At 43.1% G+C, this 17,809-nt stretch overlaps 1 protein-coding gene across 6 annotated transcripts in view; it reads left to right on the forward strand.

Moving 5' to 3' along the window:
* The window catches only part of ccdc92 (coiled-coil domain containing 92), a 34,912-nt gene that overhangs the window by 15,410 nt on the left and 1,693 nt on the right, over positions 1 to 17,809 (forward strand). For 3 of the 6 annotated variants that reach the window (XM_069933487.1, XM_069933488.1, XM_069933486.1), the window contains exons 2-3: positions 14,317 to 14,462; positions 15,291 to 15,335. In XM_069933487.1, the coding sequence (XP_069789588.1) occupies positions 14,330 to 14,462; positions 15,291 to 15,335 (178 nt within the window). In that variant the 5' untranslated portion in view covers positions 14,317 to 14,329. Of the gene's footprint in view, positions 1 to 1,836; positions 1,995 to 2,319; positions 2,469 to 2,510; positions 2,611 to 14,316; positions 14,463 to 15,290; positions 15,336 to 17,809 lie in introns of those variants that run through there. The other 3 variants (XM_069933490.1, XM_069933484.1, XM_069933489.1) reach the window with 3 other exon arrangements.

A 17,809-nucleotide genomic window follows, 5' to 3' on the forward strand; every position in this document is an offset into this window, starting at 1 on the left:
CCTTCACTAAGAACAAAACAATCCTGTACAGGACTGGAACAAGCCCTTTGGCTCACATTGGCCATGCTTTGCATGATGCCTAGTTATGTACCTGATCCTCCGTCCCTCTCCATATTCATGTGACTCTTGAAGCCTCTCAAATGCTACTATTGTATCTGCTTCTTCCACTATCACTGGCAGCTATTTCCAGGAACTTGAATGAAAAAAAGTTGTTCCACACATTTATTTTAAACAACCCCCGCTCCACTCACCCTCTCCCCTCACCTTAAACATGTCCTCTAGAATGAGACTCTTCTATCATGGGAGAAAGATTCTGACTGCTTACCATATTCATGTCTCTTATAATTTCATGTCTCAATCCAGTCTCCCCTCAGCTCCAGAGAAAATGTCCCAATTTTGCCTAATCTCCCTTTGCCAGTTATGCCTGGTAAATCTCTTCTGCATGCACTCTGAAGCTTCTGTATCCTTCCTGTAATGGGGAATTTGCCTAAGCTGAGGTTTTCTAGCCACAACATGGTTGGGGGTGGGGGGTGGGGGAGGTGGGTTAGGATTAGGAGGTTCACCAGGTTGATTCTGGAAATGAAGGAGTTGGCTTGTGTTGAGAGACTAAGTCAACTTTAGGATGAGGAGAGAGGATCTTGTAGAGACCTAGAAGTTCAAGTTTCTTATCCATCTGGAGGGTCTGTATGAGCAGTTTCATTCAGCATTCTCACTGCCCGTGGGAAGAAGCTGTTCCTCAGCCTGGTGGTTCTGGCTCTGATCTTCCTGGATATCTTTCCTGATGGGAGTAGCTGAAAGATGCTGTGTGCAAAGTGCAAGGGACCCTCAATGATTTTGTGCTGCCTCTTTCAACAACAATCCTGGTAGATTACATTGATGTGGGGGGGTGGGAAATTGTCCTCCGATCCAATGCTCTACAGCAACCATACCACACTGTGATGCAGCTGGTCAAGTTGTTTTCAATAGAGCTCCTGTTGAAAATTGACAAGATGGTGGCCTGTAGTCTTGCCTGCATCATTCTTCTCAAGAAGTGTAGTCGCTCTTGTGCTTTCCTGACAAGATGTGTGTTCAAGTTAGGCTACTTCTTAAGTGGACTCTGAGGACTTGATGCACTCGGCTTGCCAATACTGAACTATTGATGTTTAGTGGAGGGTGGTTGTCCTTGGTCCTCCTGGAATCCACATTCGCCTCCTTCGTCTTGTCCATGTTGAGATTCAGGTTGTTACTCTTGCACCATATTATGACATTTTCCACTTCTTCCCTGTTGTGCGACTCCTCATTGGTGATGAGGCCGACTGTTATGTCCTCTGCAAACTTGATGACTATGTTGGGCCTGGATCCGGCGATGCAGTCATGGGTCAGTAGCGTGAACAGGAGTGGGCTGAACATACAGCCCTGAGGTGCGCCAGTGCTCAGTGTGACGGTCCTGAACGTTCTGCTACTGACTTGGACTGATGAAAGGAATAGTTGTATTGAAGCAGCAAGGTTGTTTCCACTGGCAGGTAAGACTAGAACTAGGGAGCATTTCCAAAAGATTCAGGGGAATAAATTTAAAACCAAGAGTGGTGAATCAGAATTATCTGTCCATGGAAGCAGTGGGGGCTGTCCCACAAAATGTATTTGCAACACAGATTTTGAAGAGCAGGGGAATGAAGGGTTATGGGGAACGGGTCGGTAAGTGGAGCTGGTTCTCTACCCAGATCAGCCATGAAGCAAGCTTGAACAGGCCATGTAGTCTGCTACTGACCCTCAGTGACATCAGATTGAGGAGATACCACCTTGCAGTGAGGTCATTTTTCAAGGAGTGAAACATGAAAGTCTGCGGACACTGATTGTATTAAAAGCAGACTGAGATGCTGGAAGAATGCAGCCGGTAAAGATAGGTTACTGACGTTTTGGATCTGAGCCATTCTTTATGGTATAAGCAAAGAACAGGAAGGCATCTGAATAAAGACGGAATACTGGCTGGGGGGAGGAGTCCAGACAAACAAAAGGTATTAATTGGATATGATAAGAGGAAAGGTGAGAATTGATATTTGGCTCTGTGAAAAGAGATAGAGGGAAAAGGGGGGAGAAGGAGAGACAGCTGTGGAATGATGACGGGGAATAAGAAAGGGGGGGTGGGTTAACTGAAGTGGAGAAGTCGCAGTTAATGCTGTCCAGTTGGAGGGTGCCCAGATGGAAGATTTGCGAGTGGTATCAATCTGGCAGTGCACGAGACCATGGATAGACATGGCAACAAGAGAAATGAGGTCACTTTGCTGTGGCATCACCTTGCTGTGAGATCACTGTGTGGTGAGGTGGCCTTGCTGTGACATCACTTTACAATGAGGTGGCCTTGCTGTGATCTTGCATTGTGGTGAGGGATCGCCTTGCTGCGATATCGATGAATCTATATGTTGCTTCGGATTCATTCCACAACTGCCCATGTTATTTTTTAATCGATAAATGAACGGTGTTCGTGAAAGGTACAAAACTTGGAAACCAGTGAAATTCTCGAGAAATATGTGTATGAGTAAAACTTGTGGTAGCATAATACAAGATTAAATGTGTTTACCTTGTAGCCAGCTGGGTACCTGGATCCAAGCACCACAAGTTAGCGATCAGGAGGTGATGATTTCCTTCATTTTCATTTTCCAACCAGTGGTATAAGTAATGACTCTAGATGGGTATAAGCCAGACCAGTTGGGAATTCTGCATTGTGACTGTGACAGGTGCTGTGGCCCCACCACCTTACTTTTGTACTTTATTGATTTTTTTCCTCTACGAATTGTACATGTTTACATGTGTACATTGTTTATGGTTTTTTTACACGACCAATAAGTAGAAATTTTGCCTCACCTGGAGGAAAAAGAATCTCAGGGTTGTACGTGATGTCATGTACATGCTCTGACAAGAAATCTGAAAATCTAATCTAAATCTAACCATACCACATCCCTGAATTTTTAAAAATTGCTCTTGATGTGGGTTAGAGAAGTTCAGAGTTCCACGTGTAAGTGGGCATAAATTTCAGATCAACTCAGGTTACAGAAAGCGCAGCAGTTGCCTTTGTCCTGATCCATCTGCTCCAGGGCGGTTCACAGATGCTTTAAAATAGAAATAATTGATACCTGCGTCTGATTACAAGCCTTCAATTTAAATATCTTCTTGAATAATTAGGTTGAATCTCAAGGGCTTTCAATCTGTCTTTAAAATAAATTGGTCTCTCAATCCCTCCTAGATTTCTTTGGCTTTAAATAGTTGATTCTACTGTATTCCTCAAGGACAAAAGATTTTTAAATGTTGCTGTAGTTGCCTTTGCTCACCTCCTACCATGTCTGGATCTGCTTTCAATTTTCCTTCTGCTATCTCATTCTTTCTCTTTGCAGAAAAGTCAATTAATTTTTGTTAACTTGTTACAGCAATAGCATTGCAAGTTACTGCTGCAAACATTTCATGCCAGCAAATAGTTAATCAGATCAGATACTATTTATTGTCATGTAATAAAACAGATCCAGCGTTGGTACTGGTGCAATTGCTCAGTGAAAGGAAGGCACTCCGATAGCCTACAGATCACCTTTAGGCAAGGTATAGGACCTGTTTAGCCTCCCAATCAGGGTCTCGTGAAGCCATGGATTGCAGATGGTGGATGGGTTTACAAGCAGATTCTACAAATTGGAATTGATGTTTGTAAAACTAAAATCGCTGGGCAGATGAATCTGCTGATCAGTGGTTGGGGTTACCCTTCCAGTATAGACTGCAGCCGCTGCAACCGTGTCTGCCTGTCCCGCATCGGACTTGTCAGCCACAAACGAGCCTGCAGCTGACGTGGACTTTTACCCCCTCCATAAATCTTCGTCCGCGAAGCCAAGCCAAAGAAAAGAAAAGAATAGACACTGCAACTGAAGAAGGCAAAGGGAAACCAGTATTTTTCCTTCGTCTAATCATGAACTCAACATCAACTATGGTCTTAGCTCAAAGATGGAGCCTTCACTGAAGAACTATGATTCGGAGGGTCAGAGATGATGATGGATGGAGAGACATGGTCACCCACGCCAAATGGCAAGGCACCTGAATGATGATGAAATAAAGCAGAAATGCAGTATTACACAAAACTGCCTTTAGTCTGCTAGAAGGCAGACAAAGATTCTCCATTAGCATTCCCCGGCACCCTTTGCAGTCAGAGATGGCAAAGGGTGCCGGGGTATGGTAATGGAGAATCTTTGTAGAACTTAGAATAATACAGCACAAGAACAGGCCCTTTGGCCCACAATGTGGTAAACATGATCCCAATTTGAACTAATCCTATCTGCTTGCACGCAGTCTGTATTCCTCTATTCCCAGTCGGTTCATGTGACTGTCTAAGTGCCTCTTAAATATTGCTATAATTTCTATTTTCATCACCTCCCTTCGCATCATGTTCCAGGCACCTACCATTCTTTGTGTAAAAGAAAAATGACATTTCAAATCTTTCTTAAACTTTCCCCCTCTCAACCTTAAATCTAGGACTTCTAGTATTTGACATTTGCATCCTGGAAGAATAGACTCCACCAATTATTGTGCCCTCTGCAAACTTACTAATGAGACTTCTGACAAAACAAATAACAGCAATCACAACAAAACACCTCTGATCACTGACCTCCAATCTGAGAAACACCCCTCCAAACTAATCTTGAATCTAGTATACCAAGCTTCTATAGATGCCATGTACCTTGGTCTCCCTACCACGAAAAACTGTGTCAAATGCTTTACTAAAGTCCATGTGGACAACATCTACCCTCCTACTCTAGCAAACATCTATGGCACTTTGCAAAAAAAACTTCCATAATTTGTCAGTCATGACCTTCTCCTGCACAAACCCCTGCTAATTATCCTAAATATGTCCAGACGTGGGTAAATCCTATCCTTAAGAATCTCTCCAATAATTTCCCTATCACTGACCTAAAGTTCACTGGTCTATAATTTCCTTGTTTGTCTCTTGCACTTTTTAAAGCAAAAACACAGGCTATTGACCAATTCTCTTGAACAGAGGGCACCTATGCCGTAGGTGCTCTGTGATTAGTAAGGGATTATTTAAGATGGTATGTGAGTGGGAAGAAAAGGTTGAAAACCACTGTTTTAATCATACCTAATTGACTCGTTATGTGCACGGTTTCATAACTCTAAAGGAAATGGGCCAATGACAATTTTTCTCAAGCAAAATATTTCAGTAACAATTGGGCCTAGAGCAGTGATTCTCAACCTTCCCTTTCCACTCACATACCACCTTAAGCAATCCCTTACTAATTACAGAGCACCGATGTCACAGGGAATACTTAGTGGAATGTGAGTGGAAAGAAAAAGTTTGGGAAACCACTGCTCTGGGATATCATCTGTTGCTAAATGGATACAAAGATCCCTGTCAAGTCCTCACGGTCCACTTATCTCTCGCAAAAATCTGGGAGAGACCACATCAGACCCATTTCCATCTCAAAATTTTTAAAAATACTTTATTTGATTTTCCAAACTTGATCTCAAATAGTTATCAACATCATCAGGTGCCAATGTTAATAATATCAGCATTGACTTCAATTTACAATTATCAATTCTATACAAAGTTCTCTGCAGCATTCAAGCACTTACTGTTCTCCCCCCCTGTGTGTCCCACCCACACCGTACACCCTCAACATTTAACCTTTAGCTAACCACAGTTACACACGACATTGAAGACACTCACAACAAAGGTGTGGACTCCCATCTAAATGTTCTTCAGTAAACCCAACACCACCACCATCTTCCTGATATCAACATGCTGGCAAACCCCTCCCTGATCTTGCTATCCTCTGTGCTTCATTCATCACCTTGTCAACTTACCCTGGCTCCAGGTATAATTCACTCATTTGTCCTTAAATGGTTCAATCCTGTCCCTAGGTACATGCCACAGAGCAATAGAACATCACAGCACAGAAACAGGACCTTTGGTCTATTTAGTCTGTGCTGAACTATTATTCTACCTGGTCCCACTGACCTGGACTGTAGACCTCTATTCCTCTCCTATCTATGTAGCTGTTCAAATTTTTCTTAAATGTCAAAATTGAGCCTGTATTTACCAATTTAGCTGGCACCTCGTTCCACACTGTCACGATGCTCTGATGAAGTTCCCCTTAAATGTTCCCTTTAAACTTTTCCCCTTACAACCTTAGCCCATGTCATCTCGTTTTTGACTCTCATAACCTCAGTGGAAAACGCCTGCTTGCATTTACTCTATCTATACCCCTCATAATTTTGTATATCATTTATCAAATCTCCCCTCATTCTTCTGTGCTCCAGGGAATAAAGTCATACTTGTTTAATCTTTCCCTGTAACTCAGTTCATCCAGTCCTGGCAACATCCTTGTAAGTCATCTCTGCATGCTTTCAATCTTATTGATATCTTTCCTGTAGTTTTGTGATCGAACTGCACCAATTTGGCCACACCAATGTCTTGTATAACTTTACCATGACATCCCAACGCCTGTACACAATACTTGGATTTATGAAGGCCAATATGCCAAAAGATCTCTTTACAGCCTTATCCATCTATGACGCCACTTTCAAGAATTATGTATCTGTATTCCTAGATCCCTCTATTCGAATGCGCTCTTCAGTGCCCTACCATTTACCTTGTATGTCCTTTCTTGGTTTGTCCTCCCAAAGTACATCGCCTCACCCTTGTCTGCATTAAATTCCATCTGCCATTTTGCAGCCCATTTTCCCAGCTGGTCCAGATCCACCTGCAGGCTTTGAAAACCTTCCTTACTGTTAACAATACCTCTGTGGCGGCATGCCACTAGGCAGGCGAACCGGCCCCACTTGTAATCCATGCGGTGGGGCAGCCGGCCAAAATGGTGCTCTCAGGGGTTTCCCCTTCTTCTCAGCACCGGGCTCGGAAGCCCACGTTGGGGGACCACGTGACACCCGAGTGACGTCGGTGCCCCCCAGCGCGGTTCTCAGCCAGGTCCAGACTGGGAGTATAAGTCCAGCCCAGCAGCCAGCAAAAAAACAGTTTTCTGCTCACTGAGCTCAACCCGTCTGGTTGTGTGTTCTTTCAGTAGCAGTGTTGCTGCCGCTACACCTCCAATCTTTGTGTCATCTGCAAACATACTGATCCAATTTACCACATTATCATCCCGATCATTAATATAAATGACAAACAATGGACCAGTACTGATCCCTGAGGCACACCACTAGTCACAAGCCTCCAGTCTGAGAAGCAATCAGCCACAACCATTTTCTGGCTTCTCCCACAAAACCAATAAACAAAGAATGATTATTTCATATTTGCTTATGGCAAAGGAGACCATCTAGTCAGCCCATCGTTTATGCAGGCCACAAAACGTTCCCTTCCTTATTTTCCTGAAATCTTTTTTCTCAGCCACAGTCACAGTCAGACCTGGGAAGAAGTCAGAGCATTTGGGGTAAATCAGTCACAAGGAGTAAAACGACAAATTCAAGGTGGACCTGTGAGACATCTGGATGATTGTAATCTCCAATCAGATGAACCGAAAGATGATTATTGGTCCGTCTCTAGGGAGGCTGATGCACTGTCTAATTATGAAGCCAAGAGTTGTGATTGGTGGTCAGTCTTGGGCGAGGAGAGCAGGAGGCATTGGGTGGGAAATTGGTAGTAAGAGGTTGGCTCCAGTCAGCCCAAGCATTATATTCCTAACTGCTTCATCCTACCTGCTGGGTACCTCTGCTCTCTGATTCACAATAGACTAATTAATGTGCCACATAGCTTCTTTTAAATTTTTAATAGGTTCATCTTACCTATACCATCAGCAGTTGTTTACTACGGCACCAGCTCCTTATGGACTGGGGATATATAAAATGCTGGAATGTGGAGTAATGAACGATCTGCTGAAGGAACTCACCAGGTCGAGCAACATCAGTAAGGGACAAAGAACAGTTGGCATTTAGATTGTTTTCTGCCACTGGTGCTGATCAACCCATTGAGTTCCTGCAGCAGATTTTTTTTTGTTGTTTATGTGGCCGCTGTACTTATCCTGGCAGATTTTCTATTGCAGATTTGCCAGTCTTGGTTAAAATGTGCTTAAGGTGAGCTAAGTTAATGAGCCCAGAATTTTGTTTGTGGCCTGTGTGATCAGCCAGTTCCTCTGCAGTGGAACAGTAACGTGGCTGATCACACCCAGGAACATGCACCTTTTTGTTGTACAAACTCAATGCTGGAGAAACTCAGCAGGTCAAACAGGGTTCTTTATGGAGCAAAGATAAAGATACATAACCAACATTTCAGGCTTGAACCCTTCATCAAGATAGGAAAAAATGTGGGCAGGCACCTGAACAAAATGGTTGGGGGGGGGAGGGACCCAGTCCTAAAGGCAGGAGGTATTGGGTGGATAAGGGAGGGAAGAAGGGGGGGATGACTCTATGAATGGAGAAGGAAGGGGAGTGGACAACTGGAGGAAAGGGGATAGAGGGATGTGGAACGGAGAGAGAGCGGAAACCAAAGTCAATGTTAATGCCTTCCTGTTGGAGAGTGTCCAGACATAAAATTGTGGGTTTTTTTTCATTCTGTGGTCTTGAAGATTTTGTCACTGACCTTCAGCCACTGCTCTATGAGGCTGCTTTCTGTGGTGCCTCCCTGCTCCTTTCCAATGGTTAATGTGATTCTAGGTCTGCACAGACCTTGTTTATTTCTTGTTTTGTCACTTTAACTTCCTGGTACAAAGAGATCTGGTGCCACTCCAAGCTCTGCACTGTAGACCTTCACTGGCACTTCCATGGAGATTCTTATTATCAATAAGGAATTGTGTCCACAGAGTCTTTGTCAATTGACCAGTCTGACATTAGGTGTCACTGGGAAAAAAAAGCACCTTTTTGCTGCTCTCCTGGGTGGCTCCTGTCCAGGAAGCTGAAATACAACTCAGCATTTCCAAGCTTGATTAAACCCCTACAAATCAGCATTTAGTATTTTGAGGAATAGTGGTGTGCTTTGTTTCTCCTGCAGCTGGCTGGTAGAAAGTCATTGCTTTTTTAATATATATTTTTATTTACAGCACAGTAGAAGCCTGTTCCGTCTATTTAAACCTGTGATGCCCAATTACACCCAAATTAACCTATGATCCTGCAGATTTTGGAGGGTGGGAGGAAACCCATGCAGACGGGGCCTGAATCAAACCTGCTATGCTAACTGTGCTCTCATCACAATGGAGGCACAAGTCCCATTTTGCAGAAAGGGCCCCTTCTTCCACTACACCAATGCATCCATGTCCAGCTGTCCCATTGACACACAGTAGATCCATGACCTTCTCGGCTTTGGCAATTTAAATGCTTCTCATGCATGAGTATCTGCTTGCACCACCTCTTCAGGCAGCGTGTTTCTCTGGAAGAATTTTTATAGAACCCTCTAAATTTCGTACCTCTCACTTAAACCTATCTCTTTTTGGCTTCAATAGTTATCATGTGAAACAAGATTCTTGCTTTCTCCCCCCATCTACGTTGTACACCAGTTATTCCTCAGCCTCCAAGGCTCTGCAGAAAAACAAACCTGCCTATGCAGTCTTTCCTTGTAATGTATTCTTCCAATCCAAGCAACATTCTGATGAATTTCCTCTGCACCCTCTCCTGCACAAATATATCCTTCGAAATTTGTGGCAAATAAAGCTGCCTACAATATCCTATGTGGTCTAACCAATGTTTTGTGAAGCTGTAATATGACTATATAACCATATAACCATTTACGGTGCGGAAACAGGCCATGTTGGCCTTTCGAGTCCGCACCTGTTCACTGATATTGTGCAGGCATTGGTGATTTTAAGTGTAGTGTATCTTTGAGAATTTTAACATCTATCCATAGGTACTCTGTACTTGAAATCTCATATTAAAATGTCCAAGTTATTGCATTCCATGCCTGGCTGATGAAGACAAGCACTGCCATTATGATGGACTCCAAGGACTCACTCTTTATCAGTACCTTTCATGTTGCACCCTTCTATTTACAGCATAGGGCCCTATCTTTGTTTACCAAACTCTACCACCTTACACTTGTTGAAATTAAATTCCATCTGCTATAATCTTCAACTTTCCATTTATCCTTAGATAAATTTCCTTGCTACCTACAATAACCCCAGCATTCATGTCAACTGCAAATTTACCTTTACATCTAAGGCATTTAAAATGGTTCATCACAGTTTAGACATCCAATCAGAAAGCCCTCTGTCCACTGCCACTTTCCGACTCCAATTGCAAAGCCAATTTTGGATCTGCTTTGCCATTCTGACTTGTGGGACCTATTCACAGGCTGTACTAAAATCCTTGTGGTCAACGTTACCACACTACCATTGTCACCCCACTGCCCTCCTCAATATGCCAGTCACCTCTTCCAAAATTCCCATCAAATTTAAACAGGATTTTAAGCAAACAAACCTCAAGCTCTCCCTGGTCAGACCTTGATTTTTCAAGTCTAAATAAATCCTGTCCCTTAGAATTATTCCTGTAATTTCTCTATGCCGGTCAGCCATTACCTTATTTCTGCTGCTCTTTTTGAACAATGGAACAGCATTTTCTATCCTCTAGTCACCTATTATCTAATGAAAGCACAAAAATCTCCTTCAGCAGCCAAGAGGAATAATACATCTTTAGTTAGAGTATCAGGGTGTGGAAACAGCCCCTTTGGGCTAACATGTCCCACCTACATCAGTCCTACCTGCCTGTAATTGACCCTTATGCCTCTAAACCCATCTATGTATCCATCCAATTTTTTCTTAAATATTGCAATATTTTATGATGGATCAATGGAAAGGAGAGAAGTACTAAATTAGATTAATTGGGGGATCAGTATCTGAACTTTGAGCAATTAAACTATGGGGGTTTTGGATCTTGGGTAACGTGCAGTTCTGAAAATTGAGGAAAAGGGATGAACAAAAACAGCCAGGAGTTGGGTCAGTGTAGAAGGGATCCAGTGAACTCTTGGTAAAGGGAACATTTGCAGAGGACCTCATGGACATTTTCAACATCTCCATGCAGCAGCCCCCGCGGGGTTGGAGCGGCCCCCGCGGGGTTAGAGCGGCCCCCGCGGGGTTGGAGCGGCCCCCGCGGGGTTGGAGCGGCCCCCATCATCCAGTTGCCCAAGGGAGTATCGGTAACCGGACTAAATGACTACCGACCATAGGCACTAACCGTATGATGTGCTTTGAGCGACTGATAATGGAATACATCACATTGCACATTCCAGCAACACTGGACTTGTTCCAGTTTATCTACCGACCAAATCAGTCCACAGATGATGCAATAGCCTTGATCCTCCATTCTTTCTTGACCCACCTGGAGAATGATGGAAATACATCAGGTTGTTGTTCATTGACAACATAATCATAGTTTAGAGGCTGGTGGGTAAATTCCCCTTGTTGGGGCTCCACTTCCCTCACTGCAACTTGATCCAGGTTGGCAGCAAAATCTTGTCCCACCATGCTGATCACTGGTGGGATCACCTCAGTGCTGTGTGCTCAGCCCACTGCTTTTCGTGCTGCTCACAGCTGCACTATCCGAATCATTCCAAACAAAATCATCAACTTTGCGGATCATACAACAGTAATGGGTCTCATCAGCAACAATGATGAGTCGTATTACAGAGAGAAGGTTGAAAGGCTCGTAAAATGGTGTGAGAAACCACAATCCGAGTCTGTGTGGACAAGACAAAGGAGATAATTATGGACTGCAGGAGGATGAAAATCTAGCACTCTTCACTACAAAGTTCCTTCTTGTGCATATAAAAGACAACCTCTCCTGGACCCACTACACCTAATTAATCAGGAAGGGACATTTGCTGAGGTGGTTGATGAAGGCAAGGCCACTGGTCCCCATCTTGACAACATTTCATGGAGCACAGTTGAGAGTGACCTGTCTGGTTGCATCATTGTGGGGTAAGGTAGCTGCAAAGCATCTGACAGGAAGTCAAAACTGAGGATCATCAAAATGGCCAAGTTGATCACTGTGGTCTTCCTTTCCTCCACTGACCACAGTCACTGGAAGTGTTTTTTAAATAGGACTCAAAGAATTATAGAGGACCTTTTCCATCCATCACACTGTATCTCTGACCCACTGCCATCAGTTAGAAGGTACATGGGCATCAAAATCAGGACTGCCATGCTGGAAAATAGCTTCAGCATAAAAATCCTGTGGGAATTCAGTAGGTCATACATAGGAGGTAAAGATATAACCTGAGCCCTTTGTCAAGGTATGAGCAAAAGTAGACAGGTGCCTGAATGAAAAGGCTGGGGGAGGAGGAGCAGAGGCCAACAGGCAAAGGCCATAATTGGACATGGCTAGGAGGACAGGAGAGGAAAGGTGAAAACTCATCTGTGGAGGGTTGTGACAAAGTTGATGCAGACCTGGAGGAAAGGAGGCAGAGAGAAAGGGAGAGACCGAGGAAAAGAGACATAGGGAGACAGGGTTGGGAGAGGGGGTGGGGAGTCTAACAGAAACCGGAGGACAACGTTAATGCCATTCAGTTGGAGAGTGCCCTGACAGAATATGAGATGATGTTCCTCCAATTTGCAGGTGGATCTATCAGTGCTTGAGACCATGGTCAAATAATGTCAGCAAGGGAATGGGGCAGGAAATTAAAATGGGTGGCCACTGGGAGATCCACGCTATTGTGGCAGACAGAGTGAAGGTGCTCTATGAAAGGATCTCCCAGACTTTGTCCAGTCTTTCCGATGTAGAGGAGGCCACAATGGGAGCACTGGATGCAGTAGATGACTGTTTGGGGCCCGAAATCGTGAGGGAGGAAGTATGGGTACACATGCACCTTCTGCAAACTGAGAGATTAAATGGTTTCTGTAACAGAGTAAATTATTCCAAAATATTTGAATATTTATTTAATATATTCTTATGAATATACTGTGTGATATTGTATGTGCCCAGGGCCCAGAGAAATGCTGTTTTGTGGAGTCCGATAATAAATGAATTTTTCACATAAAATAATAGGAATAATGAGGTGGACCTGTTAGAAAACAGGCAGAGTTTGCAAGTGATTCTAGACTGGAACACTTGCATTGCAATTGGAGAGGTATATAATACACAGGCAGTACCAATTACTCCAAGCTCATGACTGGTTAGACTCTCAGCCATGTCGACAATTCTTACTCAGTCTTTGTCTATCCAAATACAGTAAAATCCCTGTTATCTGGAATTCAGGTAACCTGCAGCCTCAAGCAACTGGCAAAAAGAAAATCATGGGAAATTAATGGGTAAAAAAAAATATAGAAGTTTAAAATTGGTGAGTATCACCATTAGTTCTCCATTCATGCAAAACACAGTCTCAAGTAACCAAAAAATTCTCTTAAACGGCATCAACCAATCCCTGTAGTTGCCAGACATCAGAGATTTTCCTGTACTTGTACATCCCATCCCATCTCCTTCCAATGACATCCACGTTAGGCCTTTATTTTCTTGGATTGTTTTTAAGAGCCTTTCTTAAATAATGGACCATTGGTTATTCTCTGATCCTCTGGCATCTCATCCATGGCTAAGGACATTTTAAATATATCTGCCAGGACAACCTATGCACAAGCCTCCTACAAAGTCCAAGGGTATACCTTGTCAGGCACTGGGGATTTATCCACCTTTATTTGCCTCAAGTCAGCAAGTACCAGCTACTTTGTAATCTGTATAGAGTCCATCACCCCTCTACTGTTTGCCTTGCTTCTATAGACTCTGTGTCCTTCTCCTGAGTAAATACTGATGCAAGAACTCCATTTATGTTCACCCCTATCCCTTTCACTTCCATTCTTAGATGACCACTCTGATCTCCAAGAGGACCACTTTTGTCCTGTGCTATTCTTTTGCTCAATATATCTGTTGAAGCCTTTGGGATTTTCCTTCACTCTGTTCGCCAGAGCAACCTCATGACTTCTTTTAGGCCTCCTGATTTTCTAATTATACTCTTCAAGTACTTCATTTGTTCCTTGCTGCGCATATTTGTTAGGCACATCCTTCTTAACCAGGGCCTCACGGTTAATGTTGTGGTTAGTGCAATGCTGTTACCAGCACCAGTGACTGGGGTTTGAATCCAGTGCTGCCTGTAAGAAGTTTGTATGTTCTCCCTGTGTCTTCGGGAGTTTCCTCTGGGTGCTCTGGTTTCCTCCCACCCTTCAAAAACCTACTGGGTTGTAGGTGTAGTTGGGTGGCACGGGCTCGTAGGCCAAAAAGACCTTTTATGTGCTGTATATTTAAATTAAATTAAAACCAAAGTTCCCTACACCTGTTAGCTTTGCCTTTTAATTCAATGAACTATTATCTTATTAAAGCACTAAGTGTTTACCAGAGCTGCTAATTGTGTGTTATTCTCTTCAGGTCACTTCATTGCATGATGGCGATGTCAAACCTGGAGATGCAGTTACACAGTGCTCAGAAGAACCTGCTGTTCTTGCAGCAGGAACATGCCAACACACTGAGAGGTTTACACTCTGAGATCCGCAAACTACAGCAGCATTGCTCAGGCAAGTCTCCACACACTTGTCTTCACAGTAGCAGGATCTGCGAATGCCTCAGAGCCAAGAGAGACTAGTTCAATCACCGCAAACCTTTACAAAGACACTCTGACCCACTCCAGATACACATAGAGTTCAAAGCTTATCTTTGGATTTGAAAAAGTGAGATCTTTAAAGGTTTTATGACCAGGAATTGTTCTTATTTATAGTCATCTCTTTCATTTGAAATCTGTTCTATCTTTAGCTGTCATTCAGCCATCTCATCAAATGTATCTTCACTTGTCCAACCTAATCTGGTATTGCTGTAACCTTTCCATTACAGGGCTTGGCTATTCTGTGCCTCACTGGGAGTTGTGACTTTATTAAATGTTGGCCATGCCATTAACTGCTACATAATGTTCCAGGTGGAAGGTTCCATTTTGTAAGTTGACTATTGAAGCCCAGACTCTCTAAACTGAATGCAAAGGCATGGACATCAATCTCCTTCTGAGAACATTGACTAGAAATTATTCCCAGCCTCTCAATTTATAGTTAAAAGTTTAATATCATGACAAAGAAATTGTCCATTGGGTCATTATTTTGGAGGGGTTTTAAGTTGATATAAGACCTTAAAATGTAGGAGTAGAAGTAGGACATGTGGCTCTTTGAATCCTCTCCTCTAATACATCATGAGCTGATCCATTCTCCCACTCAATCCCACTCCCCTGTCTTCTTCCCCCCATAACCTTAGATACCCTGGCTATTCAGATGTAACTATATTAGAAAGGCAAGCTGTGGTCTGATTTATTGAATGAATGCTTTTTAAAATTGAATGATCCTTTAATTTTCTGTTTCCAGACCTGGCATTTGAACTGACCATGATGTCACCACCAGATCAGCCAGGTAAAGCAGGGAGGGGTTACAAGCTCTTGTATGAGACCAGCTATTGTCTGTACAATGTTCAATTTCTATACCAAAACGTTGCCCAATCACTTGGCACTACATAATTAAAATACAGTTGAATTCATCTGCTTTTACACTATATTTTTCAATTGACAAACTCCGGATTTTAAATGGAAATTTAGAATCGCTTCTGAATCACATCCCATTCTTATAGAATCATATAAGCAACACAGAAACAGGCCATCTAGTCCATGGCCAACTATTTATGCCATCTACACCCATTGACCTGTACCTAGACCACACCCCTCCATCCATGTACCTATCCAATCTTCTCTTAAACATCAAAGTCAAACCTGCATCCACCAGTTCCACACTCTCACCACCCTCTGAGGGAAATTAGTTTCCCCTTTAAAATTTCACCTATCACCCTGTGTGACTGAAGAAACGGGCTCTTTGGCCCAACTTGCCCGTGCCAACCAAAATGGCCCACCCACACTCATCAAACCTGCCTGTTTTTGAGTAAAAATCAAAGTAACCCCTTGGATTCCTGTTAAATCTCTCCCCCCTCACCTTAAACTTCTGCCCTCTGCTTAGTGATTTTCCTACTCTGTGCAAAAGACTCTATTCTCCCCTGCCCCCCCCCCCATGATATTGTACACCTCTGTGAGATCATCCCTCATTCTCCTGCACTCCAAGGAATAAAGCCCTCGCCTGCTCAACCTCTCCCTGAGCCTTGGCAACATCCTTGTAAATCTTCTCGGTGCGCTTTCCAGCTTGACCACATCTTTCCTCTAGCAAGGTCACTAAAACTGAACGCAGTGCTCCAAAAGGAGCCTCACCAATGTGTTGCACACTGGAACACACTCTGATGAAGGCCAATGTGCCAAAAGCCACTTTCAACGTACTATGTACCTGTACCCCTAGGTCCCTCCATGTTCGATCTCCCAAAATATAACCCCTCTCATTTTTCTGTATTAAATTCCATTAACCATTCCTCTGCCCAACTGATCAATACTCCTGCTGCAATCGTTGGCAACCGTCTTTACTATTTACAATAACGGACAACTTGGTGTCACCTGCAAACTGGCTAACCATGTTTTCATCTCAATCATTGATAATGATGACAAGCAGCAATGATCCCAGCATCAAACACTGTGGCACATCTCCAATCTGGAAAAACAACCTTCCAGCATCACCCTCTGCTTTCTTCCATAAAGCTAATTTTCTATTTCACCTTGGATCCCATGTGATCTAACCTTCCAGCCTGTTGTGTGGAACGTCTTGAATGCTTTGCTGAAATCTGTATATACAACATCCATATCTCTGCCCTCATCCACCTTCTTAGTCACATCTTCAAAAAAAAACTCGATTGGAATTGTAAGACATTCTCCCCAATCAGTCTTTCTCCCTCAGAATGCTCCTTTAGTAACTTCCAACCATAGACATTGGACTCACTTGGCCAATAGTTCCCAGGCATTTCCCTGCAACTCTTCTTGAATAGAAGCACAATATTTACACTTGTCATGGTCCTGGAACCTCACCTATACTTAATGACGATTCAAAAAATGTTTAAGTTTAAATTTAGATATACACCACTGCAACAGGCCATTTCGGACCATGAGTCCGTGCCGCCCGATTTACATACAATTAACCTACACTCCCGATGCTTTTCAAATGGTGGGAGGAAACCTTGAAAGAATTCAATCAAATTAGTCATTGGGTTTGCCCTTGACAAAGACCAGTGAACTACCTTTGATCAATTTTAAGTTATCATCAAGGCTTGCTTTCAGAATTTTCTCCAGTACCTTCCCTACCAGAGATGTAAGGCTTGCAGGTCTTTCATTACCAGGCTTCTTCTTGCTGTCTTTCCTGAAAAGAGGGAGGTCTGCTGTCCTCCAATCATCTGGTTCCTCACTTGTGTCCAGAAAAGATTTTAAAATCTCAGCCAACGTCCCAGTAACCTGCAACAACCTGAGATAAATTCCATCAGGACCTGGTTGTTTCCTTTAAGGAGATCAGCAGTATAATTTTTTTCCTTTCCCTTTTACAGAGTTCTCCATCTACAACATGTTTCCTTTGCAAATACTGATGAAAAGTATTTGTATCCACCTATTACCTCCTGCCTATGGACTGTACCCCTCCCCTCGCCCACCCCACCATTTTGTTTGGGAACCTGCCTCCATTTTGCTCATACCTTGATGAAGGGCTCAAGCCTGAAATGTTGGTTATCCTTGTTATATAAATTACACTGACCTGGTGAGTTTCTCCAGAGTTGTGTTTTACTAAAAGTATTTAGTACTTCATCCTATACCTTCAAATTTCCTCTTGTCCCCAGTGGGTCTTGTTTCTCCCTTGGTTATTTGTTAGTTCTTTATACTTAATACATGCTTTCTGATTTTTCCTAAATCTTGCCTATTGGTGATTTCTCATGACCCTTCTTTGTCTTCTTAACTTCATTTTTAAACACCTCAATA

Source organism: Narcine bancroftii, chromosome 4 (assembly GCF_036971445.1).
Source record: "Narcine bancroftii isolate sNarBan1 chromosome 4, sNarBan1.hap1, whole genome shotgun sequence".
In the NCBI taxonomy this organism is placed as follows: Eukaryota; Metazoa; Chordata; class Chondrichthyes; order Torpediniformes; family Narcinidae; genus Narcine; species Narcine bancroftii.